General features: G+C 38.7%; 1 protein-coding gene across 6 annotated transcripts in view; it reads right to left on the bottom strand.

Annotated features, from left to right (window-relative positions):
• ZMYM4 (zinc finger MYM-type containing 4) overlaps positions 1-23,292 on the bottom strand; it is a 168,273-nt gene extending 144,981 nt beyond the window's left edge. Inside the window, exon 1 of one of the 6 annotated variants that reach the window (XM_014840093.3) lies at positions 22,791-23,292. In XM_014840093.3, coding sequence (XP_014695579.1) covers positions 22,791-22,829 — 39 coding nt within the window. In that variant the 5' untranslated portion in view covers positions 22,830-23,292. Of the gene's footprint in view, positions 1-22,585; positions 22,688-22,781 lie in introns of those variants that run through there. The other 5 variants (XM_070510346.1, XM_044770327.2, XM_044770325.2 and 2 more) reach the window with 5 other exon arrangements.
• Positions 23,293-23,887: the final 595 nt, after the last annotated feature.

Here is a 23,887-nt window from a genome sequence, read left to right on the forward strand (position 1 = left end):
TCATTATAAGCCTTTTCTTCTCCTTATTACTATGTATTTCTTTTTTTCCCCCTCAATTAGACTTATCAGAAACTTCTTTACTGGTCTCTTTACAGAGAATCAGCACTTATTTTTATCAGTCTATAGATTTTCTATTTCTTAATTCATTTTTTCTAACACATTACTTTCAACTTTATTAATTCTTCCCTTGTGGTTTCCTCAGGTTTATTTCATTGTTCTAACATATAAAGTTGAACATGCAATTCCTTTTTTTTTTTTTTTTTTACTGAAAGCATTTAATGCTATTTTCTTTAGAGTATAGCTCTCCTATATACCAAGTTATGATATGGCGTGCTCTCATTGTTATATTCTTTTTTTATTGAGGTTTAATTGATATATAACTCGTTATATTCTAAACAGTTTGTAATTCAAGTTAGTTTCACTTGTTCAACCCAAAAGTTGCTTAGAAGTTTTAAAATTTCCAAATGGTTGGGTTGGGTTTTTTTGTTAAAGATTTTATTTTTCCTTTTTCTCTCCAAAGGCCCCCAGTGCATAGTTGTATATTTTCAGTTGAGGGTCCTTCTAGTTGTAGCATGTGGGATGGCGCCTCAGCATGGCTTGATGAGTGGTGCCACATCTGCGCCCAGGATCCGAAGCGGTGAAACCGTGGGCCGCCAAAGCAGAGCACACGAACTTAACCACTCAGCCACGGGGCTGGCCCAGTTGGGTTGTTTTAACTGACACTTTACTCATTTCAACTTTATTGTGCTGGGGTCAAAGAATGTAGTCTGTAAATTTTTAGGTTTTAAAATTTGTAATTTTTTTCTGAAGTGTAAATTATGATTAATTGCTGTAAATATTCCTTGGGAGTGTAAAAAGATGATAATGTTTTCCCCATAGTGTATGAGTTCAATTAAATTTCAGTTCCTCTAAACCATTTAAATTTTTGTTTTATACACTTCAATACAAGGTTTTTTGATACATAACGACTCATAGCAGTTACATCCTCAATGTGACATATCTCTTACAAACATAAAGTCAGAAATTTGTTAGTAGCAGTTAATTACTTTTCCCATGAAATAAGATCATTTTAATATTAAAACTTTAATTTTTGCTGCATTTGCTTTATACATTCTTTTATTTTTAACTTGCTTAGTTTCACTTCATTTAAAACTTCTCTTATACGCAACACAAAGTAGAGATCATATTCAATATGAGAATCTTTGTCACTTAATCTTTTTAAATGGTGCTCAAATGAGTCCAGTTATGAACGTGCAAAATACTTAGGACACAGAATCCTACACTAAGTAGAAACTCCAAACGACATTTCTAAATCTAAAAATTTGAGACCATATAACTTTAAAAACTAATCAATTGCTTTGGTCTCTAAATACCATTTCCCACTAAAAGGAACCAGGGCTCCTGGGTGAAATGGCTGACTTCAGGTCTGGAGTAGGGAATTTACAGATGAGCGTGTTTCATCTTGCACCAGAAAGCAAGTTATCAAAGACTATGGGGTCATGAAAAAATGACTCAAAGCTAACCTGAAGAGGCTTTTACCGACCAAAGATGGTACAACAGACTGACATACAATAAATATACAGTCAATCGTCACTTAATGACAGGGATACATTCTGAGAAATGTCGTTAGGCGATTTCGTCATTGTGCAAACATCATAGAGTGTACTTGCATAAACCTAGATGGTACAGCCTGCTACACACCTAGGCTATTTGGTACTAATCATACAGGACCACCGTTATACATGCAGCCCGTCACTGACTGACACATTATGCGGCACGTGACTGTATATAAATCCATTTTAAATGATTTATCCTGATATCCCCTCCTCACTCCCCCAACCCCAAAAAACAACCTTCCCTGGTTATTTGTGGAGCTGCCTGGGCATCAACTCATTCTTAAAAATGACAAATAAAAGACTCAAGCATTTCTCTTATCTTTTCTATATTAACACTATTTCAAGGTATTAGGGAAACCAAATAGGTGATCAGGGAGAGTTCTTCTCTATAAAATAATCATAGCTAATAAACACTGGAGAAATAAAAGAATTAGGAAACCACCATAAAATGAAATGGTGAATCAAGAAATAATTATCAGTAAATGCCATTAGGTCAAAAACCGAAGGGGAGCTTTTTAATGTATGGATTAGGCTGACATCACCTGAACTAGGATGAACATCACCAAAAGTGACTTGCTTCCACTAGTGGTGTCATAGCACCACCTATAAAGAGTTCTTTCCAAAAAAGCAAAACAAATTGAACCTGAATTGAATCACACTTCTAAGAGTTTACAGGGGACATGAAGAATAGAGGAACATGTTCAATGACACCAGGATATAATCAGCAAAACCCAGAATGTGGCAAATGCTTCAGAACAAATCATCCAGTGTCTTCTAAAAGTAAACGGCATTTGTTAAATGGGGAAATTTATTGATTAAAAGAGGCTAAAGAAACATAACAACCCACAAACGCTGTTTTAGCAATACACGAACCTTGTTTTAGCTCCTAGCTTTTTGAAACAAAACAAGAAAGCTGAACAGATAGTGTGTTAGGTAATATTGAGGAATTAGTGTTGATTTAGTTCAGTGTGATAATGGTTTTAAGGTTATGTGTTTTTTAAAAAAAGACTGTATTAATTAGAGATACACACTTTACGTATTAGTAGGTGAAATGAAATACATCTAGAATTTGCTTTAAAATATTATAGAGAAAGAAATGTGGGAGGAAGAGATGAGGCAACAGACACAAAGTTGATGACTGTTAAAAAAGATGAATGATGAATACACGTGTATTAGTTGAACTATTTGCTCTACACTTATGTTTGAAAATTTCTACAATAAAGGTTAAAAGAAAAAGTACTGATCAACTAGAAACCTCTTGAATGCAGAGTTGTATTCCTCAGGCTAAACAAGCAGGTTTTTTGCGAATGAAACTTCTTACATCCCTAAAAATAACTCACTATTTTGGAGCCTTTCTGTATTCTTTTCTTCCAACAAATGGCAACTAAACAAATAAAGCAAATCCTCCCTTGTTACTAGACACAGCACCCTTTTTCCTGCTCAGTATTATCGAATATTACTTCATTTAAAGTAAAATTGTTTTCCATATATAAAAATTATAGCGAGGCCGCCCTGTAGCTGAGTGGTTAAGTTTGCGCATTCCACTTCAGGCGCCTGGGGTTTCGCCGGTTTGGATCCTGGGTGAGGACATCGTATCACTCATCAACCTATGCTGAGGCGGCGTCCCACATGCCACAACCAGAAGGACCTACAGCTAGACTATACAACTATGTACTGTGGGGCTTTGGGGAGAAGAAGAAGAAGAAAAAAAAAAAGATTGGCAACAGATGTTAGCTCAGGTGCCAATCTTAAAAAAGAAAAATTATAGTAAGAAAAGTATTTACTTCTCTAACATGTACGTTAAGACAACAAACATGAAGAAAAAGTGAAGGACAGTAAGCATGCATATTTTCTAGAACTATCTTTAGAGAAACACTTCAACTCTGACATAAATTCTATGAAAAATCATTTAAAGAAGCAAGGAAGTTACTATGATATATTGGAATACAAGAACTTCTAAAAATGTCATAGTCAATTTCAATAGAACAAATGGGTCGAATGAAAGAATAACTGGAGCAAATATTTGCTACTTCAACCATTCAAGTGTCACATGGAATCAAAGGCAAGAAGAGAGTAACGCTCATTCCCACTTCCTGGCAATGACTTCCAAGGTTTCCATGACACTATCCTTGGGCTCCTACTCTTTCCCCTGTGCTTCTACAAATTACCACCTAGCAGTATACCCTAGGTATTTCATGTGCACTAACCTTGTGAAACTTACTAAGAGTTAGATAGTGTCTTTATTTCCATTTTATGCACAAGGAAACAAAAACCACGTTACTGACAAGCTTGTTGTTAGTGCCTTCGAGTTGATTCCAACTCCTAGTGACTCGGCGTACAGCAAAGCAGAACCCTGCCTGCTCTTTTTTTGCTCCATCCTCTCACCTTCCACGGCTCTATCAGACAATGCTCCCCTGCTACTGATAGGGTTTTCATAGCCAATTTTTCAGAAGCGGTGGCCAGGTCCTTCTTCCTAGTCTGCCTTGTCTGGAAGCTCCGCTAAACCCTGTCCACCATGGGTGACCCTGCTGGTATTTGAAATACCAGTGGCATAGCTTTGAGCATCACAGCAACACGCAACCACCAAAGTATGACAACCAAGAGTCAGTAGTGTGGTCTCCTGACCAGGAAACGAACCCAGGCCATGGTGGTCAGAGCACCAAATCTTAACCACTAGATCACCAGAATGGTTACTAAGTACTAGGGCCAAATTCTACTACGGCCACAGAGTGGTTCCTACTCTGCAATCCTCCACCTTCCCACTCATATTTTCTTTCAGACGGTCTGGGATAGATAGGGACTGGACATTAGTGTACATGGTGAGGGAGGAGAGATGGAATTCTCCCAGGAAGTTCTGAAGCATACTGCTAATTAAAAATAAATACACCATGATATGTTTTCTTCTGAGTCCTCTAAGATGATCTATCTGCTGATTTGCACAAAATTAAATTCATGTCTGTGTATATGTCTGTATTTCACCAGCCTCAATCTCAATTCTGCTCTTTGGAAAACACTGTTAAGAAAATGAAGATGAGCCGTAGACTAGGAGAAAATATTTGCAAAACATATATATAATAAAGGATTTGTATCCAAAACATATAAATAGCTTTCAAAACACAATCTAAGAAAACAGATACTTATATGACCCAGCAATCCCACTCCTATTTACCCAAAGGAAATAAAAACATATGTTTATTTAAAAAACCTATAGGCAAGAAATTCAGACCGCTTTTTCTGTTGAAAAGAAAATGTTACTGAAGACAATGTTCATTACATTAATCAGTGTCTCCTACTGAAGATTAACACCTGAAACTACTTTTAGAATCAGTGCCAGAAAATGCTGTTTCTTCAAAAACGCAGTAATGTTTCCTCCATTTGATAGCGGGACATTCTTTAATCATATTCCCTAATCAATCACAACATCAGAACTATCATATCTGTACTTTCCTTTACCATGGTCCTTTATTTCTTTTCATTTTTTTTACATACCTTTTTGTAAATTGCCTCAAATTCATTGCGGAAAAAGGTAAATTTGAACAAATACGTATAACGAAATTATACCTAACACATAAGCCTTTTCCTTTTATTAATTCCTTCTTGGGAATGAAGCTTTTTTTTCCCTTTTGTATACTTTGCTTTAAAATTTTTTAAAACGGCAAATTGTTAAAGGAAGTATATTTTTGTTAAAATATAGTATTTCAAAAAAACCTATAGGCAAATGTTTATGATGATTTTATTCACAATCAACAAAAACTAAAAACAATACAATTGTCTTTCAACTGGCAAATGGATAAACAAATTGTGGTACATCCATAAAATGGAATATTAGTTACGAGTAAAAAGGAACGGCTGACGCATGCAACAACATGGATGAATCTCAACTGTATATTGCTAAGTGAAAGAAGGAAAACTCAAAAGGGTGCATACTGTATTGTATCATTTATATGATTTTCTGAAAACACAAAATTACAGAATAGAAAATAGATATGGGACTAGAGGTAGGGGAAAGGCTAACTATGAAGGGGCATGAAGGAATCTGGGTGATAATGGAGGTGTTCTATATATTGACTGGGGTGATAGTTACAGAACTATATGCATTTGTTAAATTTACAGAATTGTACAATAATAATAAGGGTGAATAAGGGTACAACAATAAGGGTGAATTTTACTCTATATAAATTATACCTCAATAAACCTTATTTTAAATATATCTTTGACATGCCTTGAGTCAGTAATTTCACTTCTAGGAAAGCAGAGCTACAGACAAAAATTACACAATGCTGTTTGCTTTAGCCTCCTTTTTCTGTAACAACTTTATTGAGATATAATTCACATGCCATATAATTCACCCATTTGAGGTACACAATTCAATGACTGTGAGTATACTGAGAGTTATACAACCACTACCAGGATCAACTTTAGAATATTTTCATCACCCCAGAAAGAAATCTTGAACCCTCTGGCTATCACTCCTTTGGCTATCACAATGTCCGGGCATTTCCCCCAGTATAGCCCCATTATCAATAGGGAAAAAAAATTCAAACAATCTAAGAATGGAAGAATATTCCTATATTACAGTTTATCTATGCCACAGAATATTATAAAGCCAGTAAAATTAGGTTTACAAGTAGATGTTTAATAACAGAGGAAACTGCTTACGATGAAAATTTAGGTTAAAAAACTCAAGAAACAAAATTGTACATATGAAGTTAATCATGTTAACATATTGTACATACAATGTTAATCACGTACACATGCATAGAAATATCCCTGGAAAGAAATATGCTAAGTAGTAGTTATGGCTGAATAAAATATGATTTTTAAAAAGGCACAATGGTAAGAAAACTGGCATGTCAATCAATGTGGTAGTATCAGATTTTATATAACAGAATGGCATGAGAAACAGCTGGATACATAGATTAGAACAATTTGGACAGGTCTTTAGGATACATGGTAAAAATATCTAGACCAGTGGTACTCAAACGGGGGCAATTTTGCCCCCAGGAGACATTAGGCAATGTCTGGAGATATTCTGAGTTGTCACAAACGAGGACTCAGTACTGTGGATGCAGTGGGCACGGAGCTGATCGCGGGCAAGCAAGCTGCTGAACTTCCACACTGCTCAGGACAACTCCTCCCTCCCCCAACAAACCACTACCTGGTCCAAACTGGCAACGGTACTGAGGCCGAGAAACTCTGATCTAGGCTACACTGAAGTCGTCACTAATCATCAGCAATTTAGATTAGCAGAGCAATCTAAAATAAGGAAATAATAGTTTCCTCCTTCATCCCCATACTATGTGTATTCTTTGCCAGTTTTCCCATCTTGGTTTATGGTGTTAGCAACTATTTAGTTTTTCAAAGTAAAACTCTAGGGGTCTGTAGTCTTATTTCCCTATAATCATCAGTAAGTCCTATCGACGCCACCTCCAAAATATATCACAACAAATTCTCACCATCTCCACCTTTTCCAATGATCACTTTCACATATGGATTACACCAAGAGCCTCCTAAATGACTCTTTTTCCCATCTTGCTCCCTGAAGTTCATCCTGTATACAGGAGCTAACGAATCTTTTTTTTTTTTTTGAGGAAGATTAGCCCTGAGCTAACTACTGCCAGTCCTCCTCTTTTTTTGCTGAGGAAGCCTGGCCCTGAGCTAACATCCGTGCCCATCTTCCTCCAAGTTATATGTGGGACGCCTACCACAGCATGGCGTGCCAAGCGGTGCCATGTCCGCACCCGGGATCCGAACCAGCAAACCCCAGGCCACCGAGAAGCGGAATATGCGCACTTGAACTGCTGTACCACCAGGCCGGCCCCAGGAATCTTTTAAGAGATCATATCTAAAAAACACAAACTGGCTTCTCAGAGAAATATGTGATATTGTTTCTTCCCACCCCAATCACTCACTATCATATTATCCTATGCTATCTGATTTTCTTCACTACCTGAAATTATTTTATCTAGTTCTTGTTTATTTTCTATCTTGTCCCCCCACCACAGGTACGAACTTTGTCTTTCTTGTTCATTACTATTTCTCCAGCACCTAAAACCACACCTGATACATGTCCTAAATATCTGTTGAATGAACGAATCTCTCACACTAATGTTGGTCTATTCACTCCATTGGGGCCAAAGAGTAATGATACACCTCTGAAGCAGGGAGAGCGAATCTCCTGAAGCAAACTGATATTCCCAATGATAGTCAGCCTAAAAACAACAAATTATAGGTCAGAATGTTAGGTCCTTAGAACAATGGAGGGAAAATGCATTCTTTCCCCCGGATCTCAAACTGCTGGGTTTCAAAGAAAAGGTGTCCTCTGCTCACTAGAAGAGTGGCTGAAGGCTCCGCAGGTAAATGGTGCCCATTTCTCCTAGGTCAACCATATTTAAGAGCCAATATCTGTTTTCTAACTCCCTCCTACTATACTAAACTTTTAATAAAGTCTTGTTCAAAAGCCACAGCCTGCAAAGATTCTGTATCCACATTCGGGCTGCAGGGCCCAAGAAGGACTCCTACCAAGGCTAGCATGATAGTAGCAGAGATAAGCAGAAAGAAACACTTCCATGAAGGAAAAGTAAATTTCTAGGAGAGGCAGAGCTGTAAGGCAACGTGCCTCTTGCCACAGAGAGAGAATTCAAACAGAACCTATCTTGGGGAATTGGCATTGTACTAAGGGAGTCAACTCGTTACCTTTTAGATGAAGAGATCTTCATTTCCAAAGATAAATCAGTCTCCAGTATATAAAATGAATAGGGTAGAGAAAACAGTAGAGAAGGGAGAGGGAAAAGGAGTGTTGTAAAGGCAAGGAAAGTAAGAAGACAAAGCAAGCAAAATGAGTATCAGGACGAGGGTGGTGGCAGTAGAAATAAAGTTTTAAAAATCATATCTGAGGTAATCTCAACAACACTTACCAATTAAAACTGGATTAATAAGAGCAAGGGAAGAAGCAAGACTCACAGGTTTCTAACTTGGGTGACTAGAAGACGATAATTAAAACACAGAACACAGGAAGAAAAACGGGTTGAGAAGGAATGGGGCACCACTGGGGAGACTAAGTACTCGCCAGGGGAATAAAAAGTTCTGTTTTAGGTATACTGAATTACCAATACTTGTAAGACAGCAAAATACAAGTCAAAGTATTCATTTGCAAACACAGATTTTAAGTTTTAAAGACAAAAAAGCAAAGAATTAGAAAGGGAATCACATAATATTATTTAATGGGTAGAGGTTAAAACTACTGTAGAAGAGATTACCCAAGAAAAATACAGGCCGAGAGAACAACACTTACTGAGCATGCAAAATGAGTCAAAGATGACGAAAAGAAGCAATTCAAGAGAACCATGAGAAAGCCATCTTATAAACAAGGGAGAAGTTTCAAGGAAGGAATGGGCAATATGGTCAGATGTCTAAGAGAGATCAAATAACAAAAGTTCTGAAAAGCATCCATTAGACTTGGTGATTACTAGGTCATTTCAGTGATCTTAAAAAGAATTTCAGGGCTGACCCCGTGGCCAAGTGGTTAAATTCCCGTGCTCTGCTTCAGCGGCCCAGGATTTTCCTGGTTTGGATCCTAGGCACAGACCTAGCACCACTCATCAGGCCATGCTGAGACAGCGTCCCACAACTGGAAGGCCCTGCAACTAGAATATACAACTATGTACTGGGGGGGGGGGGGGGGCTTTGGGGAGAAGAAGGGGAAAAAAAAAGAATTTCAATGGCAAAACAGAGGGAAAGGCCAGATGTAGGTTGAGGAACAAATGAGAAATACACACCTGATACCATCTCAAAAAGACACTAACTTCAGGGGCTGGGCTGGTGGCACAGCGGTTAAGTGCGCACGTTCCGCTTCAATGGCCCAGGGTTCCCAGATGTGAGCTCAGGGCCAGTCTTCCTCAGAAAAAAGAGGAGGATTGGCAGCGGATGTTAGCTCAGGGCTAATCTTCCTCAAAAAAAGACACTAACTTCAAAAAGCTGCCGAAATCTCTACCATTCCCCACTGAAAGGTACCAGGGTTCCCGGAGTTAATTCAAAATCTGAGATAGGAATGGATAGGATGAGCCTAGGTACATCTTTTTGGCCAAAAAGGGGAGAGTCTTTCAAGGACTACTGCAGTTAAGCCAAAAAGATACAAGTGCCTAAATATTTTTTTTTTGATGCTAATATAAATGAAATCATTTTCTTGATTTCCTCTCAGGATTGTTCATTGCTAGTGTATAGAAATACTACTAATTTTTGTGTGTTGATTTTTTTATCGTGAACTTTCTGAATTTGCTATTAGCTCTCACAGGGTTTACTGTTTTGGTTTTTTTGGTGAATTTTTCGGGTTTTCTAGATATACAAACATGTCATCTGTAAATAGAGATAGTTTTACTTCTTTCCTTCCAACCTGGATGCCTTGGACTTCCTTCTTGCCTAACTGCTCTGGCTAGAATTTCAAATACTACATTGAGTAAATTTGAGAAAAGAGGGCATCCTCGTCTTATTTCTGATCTTAGGGGGAAAGCTTCCAGTCTTTCACCATTGAATATGATGTTAACTATATGACTTATCATATATAGCGCTTATCATGTTGAGAAACTTCCCCTCTATTCCTAGTGTATTGAGTCCTTTTATAATAAAAGGGTGTTAGATTTCTTCAAATGCTTTTTCTACATCAACTGAGATGATCATGTGGTTTTTTCCTTCATTCTATTAATGTGTGTATTACATTGATTGATACTTCAGAAAAATTTAACCAAGAAGGTGCAAGATTTGTACACCAAGAGACTTGTACAAAACATTGCCGAAAGAAACAAAGACCTAAATAATTGGACAGACATTCCATGTTGACTGATTGGAAGACACAGGATGACAATACTACCCAAGAGATTCAAATTAAATTCAATCCCTATCAAAATCCCAGCGGCATTTTTTGCAGAAATAGAAAAAAAAAAAAAACTATCCTAAACTTCACATGGAATTTTAAGGGACCCCAAATAGCCAAAAAAATCTTGAAAAAAAAAAACAGGGGCTGGCCTCCATGGCGTAGTGGTTAAGTTCGGCACGCTTTACTTCAGCAGCCAGGGTTCACAGGTCTGGATCCCGGGCATGGACCTACATCACTCAGCCATGCTGTGGTGGTGACCCACATAGAGTGGAGGAAGACTAGCACAGATGTTAGCTCATGGCTAATCTGCCTCAGTAGAAAAACAGAAAAAAATTGGAGGATTCATACTTTTCAATTTCAGGCTTCCTACAAAGCCACAGCAATCAAAACAGTGTAGTACTGGTACAAGGAGACACATAGATCAATGGAATAGAACTGAGAGTGCACAAATAAGCACTTAAAATACATACATGGTTGTTATGGACTGAATGTTTGTGTCCCCAAAATTCATATGCTGACGCCTGAAACCTCAATATTATGGTATTTGGAGATGGGACTCTTGGGAGGTAATTAGCATTAGACAAGGTCATGAGAACAGGGCTCTCATGATGGGATTAGTGTCCTTATAAGAGCCACCAAAGAGCTTGCGCCTCTCTCTCTCAACACACACAAAGAAGAAATTATGAAGGCACACAGCAAGATGGTGGCTGCCCATAAGCCAAGAGAAGAGGCCTCAGAACAAGGCCTACCTTGCCAGCACCTTAATCTTAGACTTCCTAGCCTCCAGAAGCGTGAGAAATTTCTGTGGTTTAAGTCACCCAGTCTGTGGTATTTTGTTATGGTAGTCCAAGCTGATTAACACAAAGGTCAAATGATTTTTGACAAGGGTGCCAAGATCATTCAATGGGGAAAGAGGAGACTTCATCGTATGGTGCTGGAAAAACTGGATATCCACATACAAAAGAACAAAATTGTACACTTACCTTATACCATAAATAAAAATTAACTTTAAATGGACTAAAAATCTAAATTAAAGAGCTAAACTATAAAACTCTTAGAAGAAAACATATGGGAAAAACTGAATGATCTGGAATTTGGCAATGGTTTTTAAATATGACAACAAAAGCACAAGCTACAAAAAGAAAACAGGTAAGTTGGATTTCATCAAAATTGAAAACTTTCTTGGATCAAAGGGCACTATCAATAGACTAAAAAGGCAACCCACAGAATGGGCGAAAATGTTTGCAAATCACATATCCGATAAGAGTTTAATATCTAGAATATATAAAGAACTCCTATAACTCAACAACAAACAAACTACCCAATTAAAAAATGGGCAAAAGATTTAAATAGACATTTCTGCAAGGAAGATATACAAATGACCAATAAGCACAAGAAGAAATACTCAACATCATTAGTCAATAGAAAAATACAAACCAAAACCACAACGAGATACCACTTCACACCCACTAGAACAGCTATTATGAAAAAAGAAAAGAAAAGAACAAGTATTGGAGAGGATATGGAGAAATCAGACCCCTTGGGCATTGCCAGTGGGAATGGAAACTGGCACAGCCTCTGTGGATTCCTCAAAAAGATAAACACAGAATTCCCATATGACCCAGCAAATCCATTTCTAGGTATGCCCAAAAGAACTGAAAGTGGGGACTCAAACAGATACTTAAGTTTATAGCACCATTTTTCACAATAGCCAAAAGGCAGAAACAACCCAAGTGTCCATCAACGCATGAATGGATAAACAAATGTATTATATACATACAATAGACTATTATTCAGCCATAAAAACAAATGAAGTTCTGACACATACTACAACATGGATGAACCCTGAAAACATTATGCTAAGCGAAATAAGCCAGACACTAAAGGTCTAATACTGTCTGATTCCACTTATATGAAATATCTAGAATAGGTAAATTCACTGAGGCAGAAAATTGACTGAAGCATACCAGGGGCTGGAGGAACGGGCAACAGTGAGTTATTCCTCATTGTGTACAGAATTTCTGTTTGGGGTGAAAGAGAGAGTGGTAATAGTTGTACAACATTGTTAATCTACTTGACGTCATTGAATTATACACTTTAAATGGTAAACTTTATGTTATGTATATTTTAACACAAAAAGTTTTAGGGTAATTATTCAACTATAAAATAACAATTTTTAAAAAGGATTCAGGTGGTAACCTTAAAGACCCTGTTGTAGGCCGAATTGTGGCCCCTGAAAGTTACGTCCACCGGGAATCTCACAATGAGACCTTTTTGGAATAAACTTATTTGCAGATGTAATTAATGCAAAGATCGTGAGATGAGATCACCCTGGATTAGGGTGGGCTGTAATCCAGTGAAGACTGCCCTTAGAAGAGACAGAAGACAGACAGACAGAGAAGGCTATGTGAAGACAGGGGCAAAAAGTGGAGTTATGCAGTCACGGACCAAGGGACACCTGGGGCCACCAGAGGCTGGAAGAGAGAAAAATTCTTCCCTAGAGCCTTCAGAGAGAGCATGGCCCTGCCCACATGTGGATTTGGGACTTCTAGCCTCCAGAACTGTGAGAGAATAAATTTTTGTTGTTTTAGGCCACCAAGTTGCGGTGATTTGTGTATGGCAAATCAAGAAAACTAATACAGATTTTGGTACATGGAAGTGGCGTGCTGCTGTAAGAAATACCTAAAAATGTGGAAGTAGCTTTGGAAATGGGTAATGGGTAATGGCTGGATAAATTTTGAGAAACATGGTAGAAAAAGGCCAGATTGCCTTGAAGAGACAGTTGGTACCAATATGGGTATTAAAGGCAACTCTGTTGAAGGTTCAGAAGGAAGTGAGTAGCAAAGAGAAAGCTCATATCATCTTAAAAAATACATATACCATGAACAGAATGCTGGGAAAAACATGAATGTTAAGGGCGCTTCTGATAAGATCTCAGAAGAAAATGAAGACTATGTTACTGGGAATTAGAAGGTGATCCTTGCTATAAAATAGCAGAAAACTTGGCTGAATTGTGTTCTGCTGTTGGCTAGAAAGCAAAACTCAGAAGCAATGAACTTGGATATTAGCTAAGGAGATTTCTTAGCAAAGCGTTCAAAGTGCAGCCTTGTTTCTCCTTGCTGCTTAAGTAAAAGCAAAAGGAAAGAGATAAATTGAGGAAGGAACTGTTAAGCAAAAAGGAAACAACTCTTGATGATTTAGGAGGTTCTCAGCCTATCCAGATTGCAAAGGATGCTAAATTCAGGAAATTCACCATTAGAAAAGTGTGCTCTAGAGATACGGCCAAGTGTGTGGCTAGAAAACCATTTGCTGAAGATATTAGATGGGTCACTCATGGATCCAATGAATCATCTCAGCTTAAGTCAGAAATATGGAGTTATCCAGGAAGGATCTGTAAAGAACCCTCTCGTCTAAGTATGTGGGTCCCCTTAATATAGAGAGGAGACTCACAAGGTTTTTGAGCATATTATACCAGTAAGAACACTGCCAGTCTGTACTTAAAGGAACAGAGACTAGACAAAAATGAAAAAAAGCTGTCTGACTTCTGGAACTCTAAGGGCAGGAAAGAGTTAATAAAGCTACCCAGCTGCAAACATGTGCTACCTTTCAAAAAAAAGGAAAATGACTCTGAGGACAGAGCCACAGACACAGAGGCAGAGGCCAGAGAAGCAGGCCCAGGGCAGAGGTTTACAGCACCTCCAAGGACCAAGCCACAGAGGCAGAGGATCAAACCACAGATAACTATTCGCCGGCCTTGAAATCTAATGAAACTTGTCCTGCTAGGTTTTGAACTTGATTGGGACCAGTGATTCATTTTCCTCCTTTCAGAATAGGAATGTCTATCCTATGCCTGTTCCACAACTGTATTGTGGAAGCAGAAAATTTGTTTTCTGGTTTCACAGGTCTACAGATAAAGAGAAATTTTACCCCAGATGAATCATACCCAGACTCACACCCATACCTCACTTAGGTGATTTAGATGGTGAGATTTGGGAGTTTTTGAGCTGCTGATATTTAGATGAGTTTTGGGACTTAAGAGTTCATGCTGTAATTGGTTGACTTTGGGGGATGGTGGGATAAGGTAAACGTATTTTGCACATGGGATGGATGCGAAGTTTTAGGGACGACTTGGTGGACTATAGTGGTTTGAATTGTGGCCCCTAAAAGACATGTCCACTGAGAACCTCTGAATGTGAGCAGAAGGGGTCTTTGAATGTGAGCAGAAGGGGTCTTTGCAGGTGTAATTAAGGTAAGGATCTTGAGATGAGATCATCCTGGATTAGGATGGACCCTAAATCCAATTAAGAGTATCCTTAGAAGAGATAGTAAAGAAGACACAGAGAAGAAGCTCACATAAGGATAGAGGCAGAGACTGGAGTTATGCGGCCACAAATTAAGGAACACCACAAATTAAGGAACACAAATCAATCCACCAGAAGCTGGAAGAGGTAAGGAAGGATTCTTCCCTAGAGACTTCAGAGAGAACAAGGCCTTGATTTAGGACATTTAGCCTCCAGAACTGTGAGAATAAATTCCTCTTGTTTTAAGCCACCAAGCTGGTAGTAATTTGTTATGGCAGCCTTAAGAAACTAATACAGATAGCCAGCGATCAAAAATGTGACAAGTTTAAACAGCAAAAAGAATAGTGACCACAATAAATTTTTAAAAAATCAAATATATTAAAATCCATGAATTCATAATGATATCCTCTCCCAAATTTCACCTTTGGGATTTGCCAAGGCATCAATTCATTCTTCTGAAAACTGCTTAAAAAAACAAAAAAAGGGGCAGGGTAGAGGGATAAACGTTTATTCTGCTTTTCCTGTACAAATGACATTACAGAGTAACCAAATAATTGATGAAAGAATTCTTTATGTAAGAATTCCAGTGAATAAATATAGGAGAAATGATAGAAAACTCTTCTAATGAAATAACAGATCTGGGCAAAAATCATCAGTTGCTGATAAATCTATTAGGTGAAAAGTCAAGAAACTATGATGGTGTGGGGCCGGCCCCGTGGCCGAGCGGTTAAGTTCGCGCGCTCCGCTGTAGGCGGCCCAGTGTTTCGTTGGTTTGAATCCTGGGCGCGGACATGACACTGCTCATCAAGCCACGCTGAGGCAGCGTCCCACATGCCACAACTGGAGGGACCCACAATGAAGAATATACAACTATGTACCGGGGGACTTTGGGGAGAAAAAGGAAAAAATAAAATCTTTAAAAAAAAAAAAAAAGAAAGTATGATGGTGGGATCCCACTGACTAATCTGATCAATTTTAATACCACTAAAAGTGTGACAACCACTTATGTGCCTCCCGGAATGACGCAACAAGAATTCACAGCATAATCTAATAGGGTGACTATACATCCCAATTTGTCCAGGACAGTCCTGGTTTATGGCTACTGTCCCACTGTAATTATTAAACAGCACATCTTTTCATTCTTAAAATTATCTAATTGGAAATAAATTATACAATATTTATGAATTTTTCTTTCCAAAGAAACTGAATCTAAATCTCATAAAGCCCTACCAATTCAAGTTCTCAAGGCTGGCTGCAGACTGAAATCACTTGGGAAATTTTTTAAAATATTGATGCCTAGAATCCACCCCATGAATTCTGATTTAATTGATCTGTGACCTCAGAATCGACATTTAAAAGTTCTCCGGGTAATTCTAAAGTTTGAGCCAAAGTTGAGAACCACTCCTCTATATCTAACACTAACTTGTGGGAAATATGAAGGGTAACTGAACATGTTAAACACAAGTATTTCACCAGCCAAATCCAGAATGTGGGAAGTCCTCCTGGACAAGTGACCTAGTTATTTCAACAAACAGCATGGGCAAAAGTACAGGGGGTATAGGATAGGGAGGGAGATGGTTAAAGAGAAACTTAGACACACAAACCAAATGAAATGGCAAACCTTACTTGGATAGCGACTTAAAGAAATCAACTATAAAAGGATACTTAAAGAATCAGAGAAATCGGAACACAGACTGGATTAAGGAACTCTTAATTTTGTTAGGTCTAACAGTACTGTAGTTGTATTTTTTAAAACTTCTTATCTCTTAGAAATACATACAGAAGTATTTATAGGTTAAATGATGTGATGCCTGAAATTTCTTTGAAATTATTTCAAACACAAAGAAAAGAAGGAAGGAAGGAAGGAAGAAGTTAGACGAGATAGGGATGGCAAAATGTTGATAACTGTTTAGTTGTCAAAGCTGGGTAACAGGGGCCGGCCCGTGGCCGAGAGGTTACGTTCGCGCTCTGCTTCGGCGGCCCAGGGTTTCACCAGTTCAGATCCTGGGCACAGACATGGCACCGCTCGTCAGGCATGCTGGGGCGGCATCCTACATGCCACAACTATAAGGACCCACAACTAAAAATGTACAGCTGTGTACTGGGGGGCTTTGGGGAGAAAAAGCAAAAATAAAATCTTTAAAAAAAAAAAGCTATGCAATAATAACACGGGGTTTCACTGTACCAATCTATACTTTATATTCTATATTGATATGGAATTATGAAACATAGAAAGTTTTTTATTTTTGCCTACAAACACATAGGCATGAAATATATGCGAGTGCATATATATATATAAAAAACATTTAAATATATAAGACAACATGTCAGGAGATGTAAAGAAAGATGAACTCATATGATCCCTGACCTCAAAGAGCTTACAGCACACAGTAGTCTATATGTTGGACAGAAAAGGTTTGCTCAGGTACTATCTTTGGTCAAAGGCAGGAAAGCAGCTAGCTCAAGCTCTGGGAGGCCAGAAAGAAGGTAAGAATGCAATTAAAATAACATTATAAGTATTCTCTAAGTATAAGAAAGTAGACGTGGGAGCGGGCCCCGTGGCACAGCAGTTAAGTTCTCATGTTTCCCTTCAGTGGCCTGGGGTTCGCCAGTTCGGATCCTGGGTGCGGACCTACACACTGCTTGTCGAGCTACATAAAGTAGAGGAAGATGGGCGCAGATGTTAGCTCAGGGCCAATCTTCCTGAGCAAAAAGAGGAAGATTGGCGGCAGATGTTAGCTCAGGGCTAGGGCTAATCTTCCTCAAAAAAAAAAAAAAGAAAGAAAGAAAGGTGATGTGGATGTTATCATCCCAATATTACTAAATACCAGAGATTGTACCATAACCTGACTTTGAAAAGCTCATGCTCTATTAGATTGAGCCATATGAAAATGCATTTTTGTAGGTCAAATGGTCTAATATCAGCAATTCCATACAGTTCAACCTAATACTATGCCATAATGCCTTCCTTTCTCTCCTTTGCTAAGACAATTACATAGTTAACATAGTAATATAATCAGAATATTTAAAAGAAACGTCAATCATCTTTAAAGAGCAGCTGGTTTCCTAAGATAGAACTCAAAAATATCTTCTAAATAGCCACAGAAATGGCAATTTTACATTTATCTACTTATATTTTCTTTAGTAAATAAAGAAATCACTCCATTTCAAAGGAAACACAAACTTTACCTTTAAATCATAGCTTTAAAATATTTAGTGTATATTTTCTTAAAAATAAACCTATGAGTTGCAAAGATATGTTTTAAGGTTATCTCAAACAAGAATGTATTTCTTAGGCAAAAAGTTAATTTGATGCTACCTGAGAAGTAATTTACATCAGTTTGATTGAAATGCAATCCAATTTATTTTAACAACCAAAAACTCCAGATAATGAATTCTGAACCTATACTGTTATTATATATAATATAGTTATATATAATTAATGTATATATTATTATATATTATAATTAATTCTAACCTATACTATTTATCAAACAGTACATTTCAAATGGTACTTATCCTGGTTTAATCTATTATATTATGACCTTGAGCAAACCTCTCTGTACCTCAGTTTCCTCATTTATAAAATGGGGCAGTAATAGTGACTACAACTTACAGAATTGAGGATTAAAAGATATATTACATATAAGGGGCTGGCCCCGTGGCAGAGCGGTTAAGTTCACGCGCTCCGCTGCAGGCGGCCCAGTGTTTCGTTGGTTCGAATCCTGGGTGCAGACATGGCACTGCTCATCAAACCACGCTGAGGCAGCGTCCCACATGCCACAACTAGAAGGACCCACAACGAAGAATATACAACTATGTACCGGGGGGCTTTGGGGAGAAAAAGGAAAAAATAAAATCTTAAAAAAAAAAAAAAGATATATTACATATAAGATATTCAGAATAATGACTGGAGTTTAAACGTTTATAAATACCAAGTATTACCATTATTTAGAGAAGTCTCTGCTAGTTACAAGACGGGCACTGTGAAACAAGTTGGGATCACTGTCAACACTACAATGGTCTCTTCCAATGCTCGCTATTTATACGAAGGGCCAATGCATTCTTAAAGCAGATGATTTACATTGTGTACACATGAACTGCAAGTATTTTTAATGATATGTACCACCATGCTTTTAAGTAACACATTTAGCAAAAAGACAAAAGATTAAAAGTTCATTAAGGAATTAAGAGGGATCAACCTTTTGCAATTATTTTATTATAAAATATTAAAATAACAGAAATCCAAAACAAAACTTGTCCATAAGCCCATCACACAATAAAATCAATGTTTTCATTTGTTCACGTTATTTTCTATTTCTTGTCTACACGTATGTTCAATTTTTACACACTTACAATAACAATATAGATAACATTTTATAGTCTATATTTTCACTTAGCTTTATACCATATTTTTCCATTTTGCAAAAGTTTTCTCCTTTATTTTCCCTTTCCTTTCTCATTTGCTGAAGGTAATCAACAATAACAGCCTTATACGTATCCTTCACAATTTTCTCCAAGCTCATAAATATATAAGTATAGACACATAAATGGGGAGGGGAGAGAAAGGTCAGTTTGTTTTTACAAAAATGGAAGCATACTCCTTATACATTTGCTTTCTCTTTCTTTAAGCATAACAAACATACACCTCAAATTTAATATACAGACAAGTTTAAGTATGAAAATAGATACAACTTACTAAACCAGGTAATAACACATACATTTACAAAAGTTATTATTTTGTACGTAAACTTTGAAAAGATACAGGGATTTCACACAAAAAAATTTCCACCAGATCTAGTCATGCTTCATAAGTTTATTATAATAGCCATGCATAAAATAATTCCACTACTTACAATAAGCCTACCTAATGAATTTTAAAACTTATTTTAGAAAATAATTTTACAATCTTAAAAAAATGCATAAATACTATCTCAAAAATATCCTTACTTTAAAGAAAGAGAAAGTGTGTGTGTGTGTGTGTGTCTCTATAATAATGGCCTTCCTACAAACTTGGATCTTTCTATAGCAGAAATGATAGATGGATATAGTGCTGACCTACCTGCATACGCAGCTTCCCCATGCCCACAAATTGAGAGACTGGCATTCAGATATAGTCTGAATACAATCAAATCATTCTTATCTAATTAATACGTATTGTTCTAATTGCCCACAAGCATGAACAGAAGACACCAGGAAGGCCTGCAGAGAATTTAGAGTTGTTAACCCAATGGTCTTAAAATACACTCTCCCATCTAACCATAATCCAGAACAATCAGAAGATCCCTAAATCTGGATCCATAGGAGAGAACTTTGGGTATACAGGATGATAGGAAAAGTTTATACAAGCTCCTAAAATTACAAAGCAGATTAACTTGGTACTCAAGCCACAGAGCCTCTATTATAACAGGTAAACTTTTCTTTTCAAAAATCAGTATGTCCTTTGAGTTCCTCTTATGTGGAGGTCATAAGTATTGGAGATGCAAAAAGTACTAAAAAGGACCCTACCCTAAAGGAGCTCACAATTTAGCAGGAGAGCCAAAATACATCATCGTAAACAATCATAAACTCCATAGCACAATGCCTAGAATACAGTCAACTAGCATAGGTCCCCAATGATATTTTATAACTTATGATTATGAAGGTCAAAAGCAGTAAGCATCATAAATACAATACTATGGCATCACTTTCAGATTAAACAGCCTAAACTTATTACCTAGGTCTATGTAGTTTGACTGTCTCAAGGCAAACAGTCAAATTATTCAAAAAGATACTGTACTTCTGAACACAGTCCCCACTAATCTGCTTGGAGTATACATATGGCATTCACGTGGAATTTAGCACATACACACACACACAAAACGAGAAATGAAAAAAGCACATGTACCACGTGTACCATTCAGGACTAGCCTACTCAACATTCTAACCAAATATCAAAACCAAAATGGATTATGTAGCCCAAAAGATACTGAAAGCAACCTTCCGCCACAATTAACCTGGTAAAATAACAGGGAAAACCTGTACAAGTGCTGTGTGTATGACATGTTGTTAAAAAATAAAGCTTAGATTGCTACCAGTGTGGCACCTTTTTAAATCTATCAGAAGAGAAAGAAGTATTTAAAATCTAGTTGAATTTGTTACCAAAGGGCATAGATGTTTTCTAGAACATTCTATCGTATAAGGTGAATGACAACAGCATTCAGAGATCTCCTTGAAGGAACATTACACACCTAAAGTAATTTACCCTATATATTTTCATTGGTGGACCACATGCCATCTGCCTTTACTGAAGCATAATGAGGATCCAGTTTAAAACTGACAGCTCAAAGGACAATTTAAAATTTCAAAACACGTGCATTCCACACCCAATATTTATACTAAATGAAACATTCAGACATACTATCATACATTTTAACTTGTCCAATAACTAATTATTATACAAGAAATATCTAAAATTTTATAAACCTGAGACTATCAACATTAAATTTTAATTGCTCAAAACCCACAACGAAATGCATTAAAATAACTGATAAATGGATAAAGGGATAGACATGATAAATATGTGATGAAATAAATATAGTCAAACGTTATTGGTAGAATCTAGGTAGTGGGTATATGAATGCTCCGGGCAAATTTTTTCAATTTTGCTGTGTAGTTGAAAATATTTTCCTAATAAATTGTTGAAAAAATACTATTTGACACTTCTTTGCTTATTTATAATTTAAACTTTTAAGAAGAGAAATAAATTAAAGAAACTCCCATGTGGCATCCAACACCAGCACGTAGCTGGGACAAACCTTGACTCAAATCCCAGCTCAACCTCCTAACTAGGTATCTGATCTTAAGTAAATTACGTAACCCCTTTACGCCTTCATTTCCTCATCTGCAAAATGGGTTTTTTTATAATGTTAACCTAAGGTTAAATTCTTCTTGTAAAGCACAGTGCCAGGCACATGGTAAGCACTCACAATGTTAGCTATAACATCATTATGAGATTGCTAATTTTACGCTAAATCCAAAGAGCTTTCTCAATAAAGATTTAGTAGTAATTTTTTACGGGGTTGGCTTCACAGTAACGTGATCATTTTGAGACGATTCCCAAAAGGAAGATTCCTGATAGGAAAACTTACTGCTTAACGGGCTAGAAGGAGAGGAAGTAAAAGAAAATTCTGAAAAATATTGCTCAATCAATAGTACGGTATTGTTCTCCATCTGAAAAAAAACCATTCTGAGTTAAATAAGAAAAGTTTCAAGACGAACTTTAAAAGGCACTCAACAACTCCTATTAGAAGAACTGGCTTCACCTCTGCAGGTTGGTTGGGTACATCCTTGTTATGACAAAACTTGTCACACTCTTCCACGTTCTTAATTGCTGGTAAAGAGTCTAGACTAGAACATGACATTTATAGTTGCCAAAATCTTTCTCCTAAATCAGGACATGCCAACGACCCCACTTCTCCACAGGTAAGAGCACCACCTCCACCTCGGTTTTGATAACGGTTATGGGGGGAGGGGAAAGGAGGCAGGGACGTGAATTCGCGATGGTGTACCCTCCCGGTTATTCCTCCCGAGACCCCCTCCACGACTTATTCCCGCCACCGCCACCACCACCCCCACCTGACCTCTCCCCAGTTCAAACTTCCAGACTCTGATTTCCTAAAGATGCACTTAAGAATCTGACACCTTCCCTCCCCTGTCCCAGATAACCCACCCCCAGTGCTGGAAAAATTTTTTTAAAAAGCAAACAACAGCCCCCGCCCCTCCCCCTCCCAACCAGGAGCAAATCTTTGTCCCACCTGCCGAAGGACCACTCTCCAGCACGCTCCAGACTCAAGGTGGCCTCGGTCCTGCCCGCAGCCTCTCCCCAGCCGGGCCCCGGCGACTCCTCCACGAGCCTGCGCTCGGCCCACTCCCGGCCCCGGGACGCGGCCCCCGCCCCGCCCCCCGCCGCCGGCCGCCCGCCCGCCGCCCGCCGCCCGAGTTCTGCCTCACCTCACCTACCCTCTTTCGGGGGCCGGACTCCACCTCTCTCTCCGCCATGTTGGGCCCCGCTCGGAACCGCTGCGGCTCCCGGCGCAGTGGCGGCGGAACCTCTCGCCCCCCGGCCCCCGCCCACACTGCAGGCACGGCCGCCTCGCGGCAGCCTCCCAGAACCCGGCCGGGCCGGCGCGGAGAGTGGGGAGGGGGCGGATGCCGCGCGCCGGGCCGGAGAGCTCGAGATCCCACGGGTGCGCGCGTGGGCGGGAGGGCCTGCCCGGGCGAGGGGGGCCGGGACTCGGGGGGTTAATGGCCTCCAAGGGGCCCCGTGAGTAGGATTATTTTCTCTCAGAGAAATTCCTCCGCCTGCGGTTTCTTAAAGGGATCACCAAACCAGCCCCTTGCGCGCGCCCCTGATGCGCAGGCGCACCTTAAGCCCCTCCCCCCTTTCCCACCAAGCCCCCGGTCCTGAGCGTGCGCGGTGAGTGGCCCAGGGTAGGCCAAATCCTGCAAGTCTCTTTGCTGCCAGCAGCTGCTCCCACCACTCAACTATGGCCGCTGCCTTAAAGGGACCATGACGCAGTCATGAAGGAGGAATGAAAGAAATTAGTGAAAAGGCTATCTGGAGAATTGGGTGGAACGTCAGTGAGGGGTCCAGATCACCGTCTTACACCTGACTGCTGAGATACCATTGTAAATGATAAATGATGGTGAGCTGAAGTTCTCAGTGGACCTCTGAACATGAAGAATCCCAGCCAATGAGGGAGCAAGCCAGTCATCTCAAGGAGACCCAGCATTCCTGTCTTTAGACAGCCTGATCCGAAGCCCAGGGTGTAGAATATTAAGAGCCAACTCTAATAGCCTAACCTCAAAATCAGATCCTTTGGTGATTTGGAAGACTGAACCAACAACTGGAGATAATTTCCTCAATGTAATTTGTCATTAGAATATCTAAATCGAGAAGGATCTTAGGAACCATCTACTCCAGTGCTCCCAATGGTAAAATTGCAGCCTGGTCAACGGAGGTAATTTGCCCCAAGGCGCCTAGAGACTGGTGTGAAATTACAATCAAGATTTGAGTCACAGCTCTCCAGACTTTCAATGCACCCAGCTGTCTTCAA

This window comes from Equus asinus, chromosome 5 (assembly GCF_041296235.1).
Source record: "Equus asinus isolate D_3611 breed Donkey chromosome 5, EquAss-T2T_v2, whole genome shotgun sequence".
NCBI classification, from domain to species: Eukaryota; Metazoa; Chordata; class Mammalia; order Perissodactyla; family Equidae; genus Equus; species Equus asinus.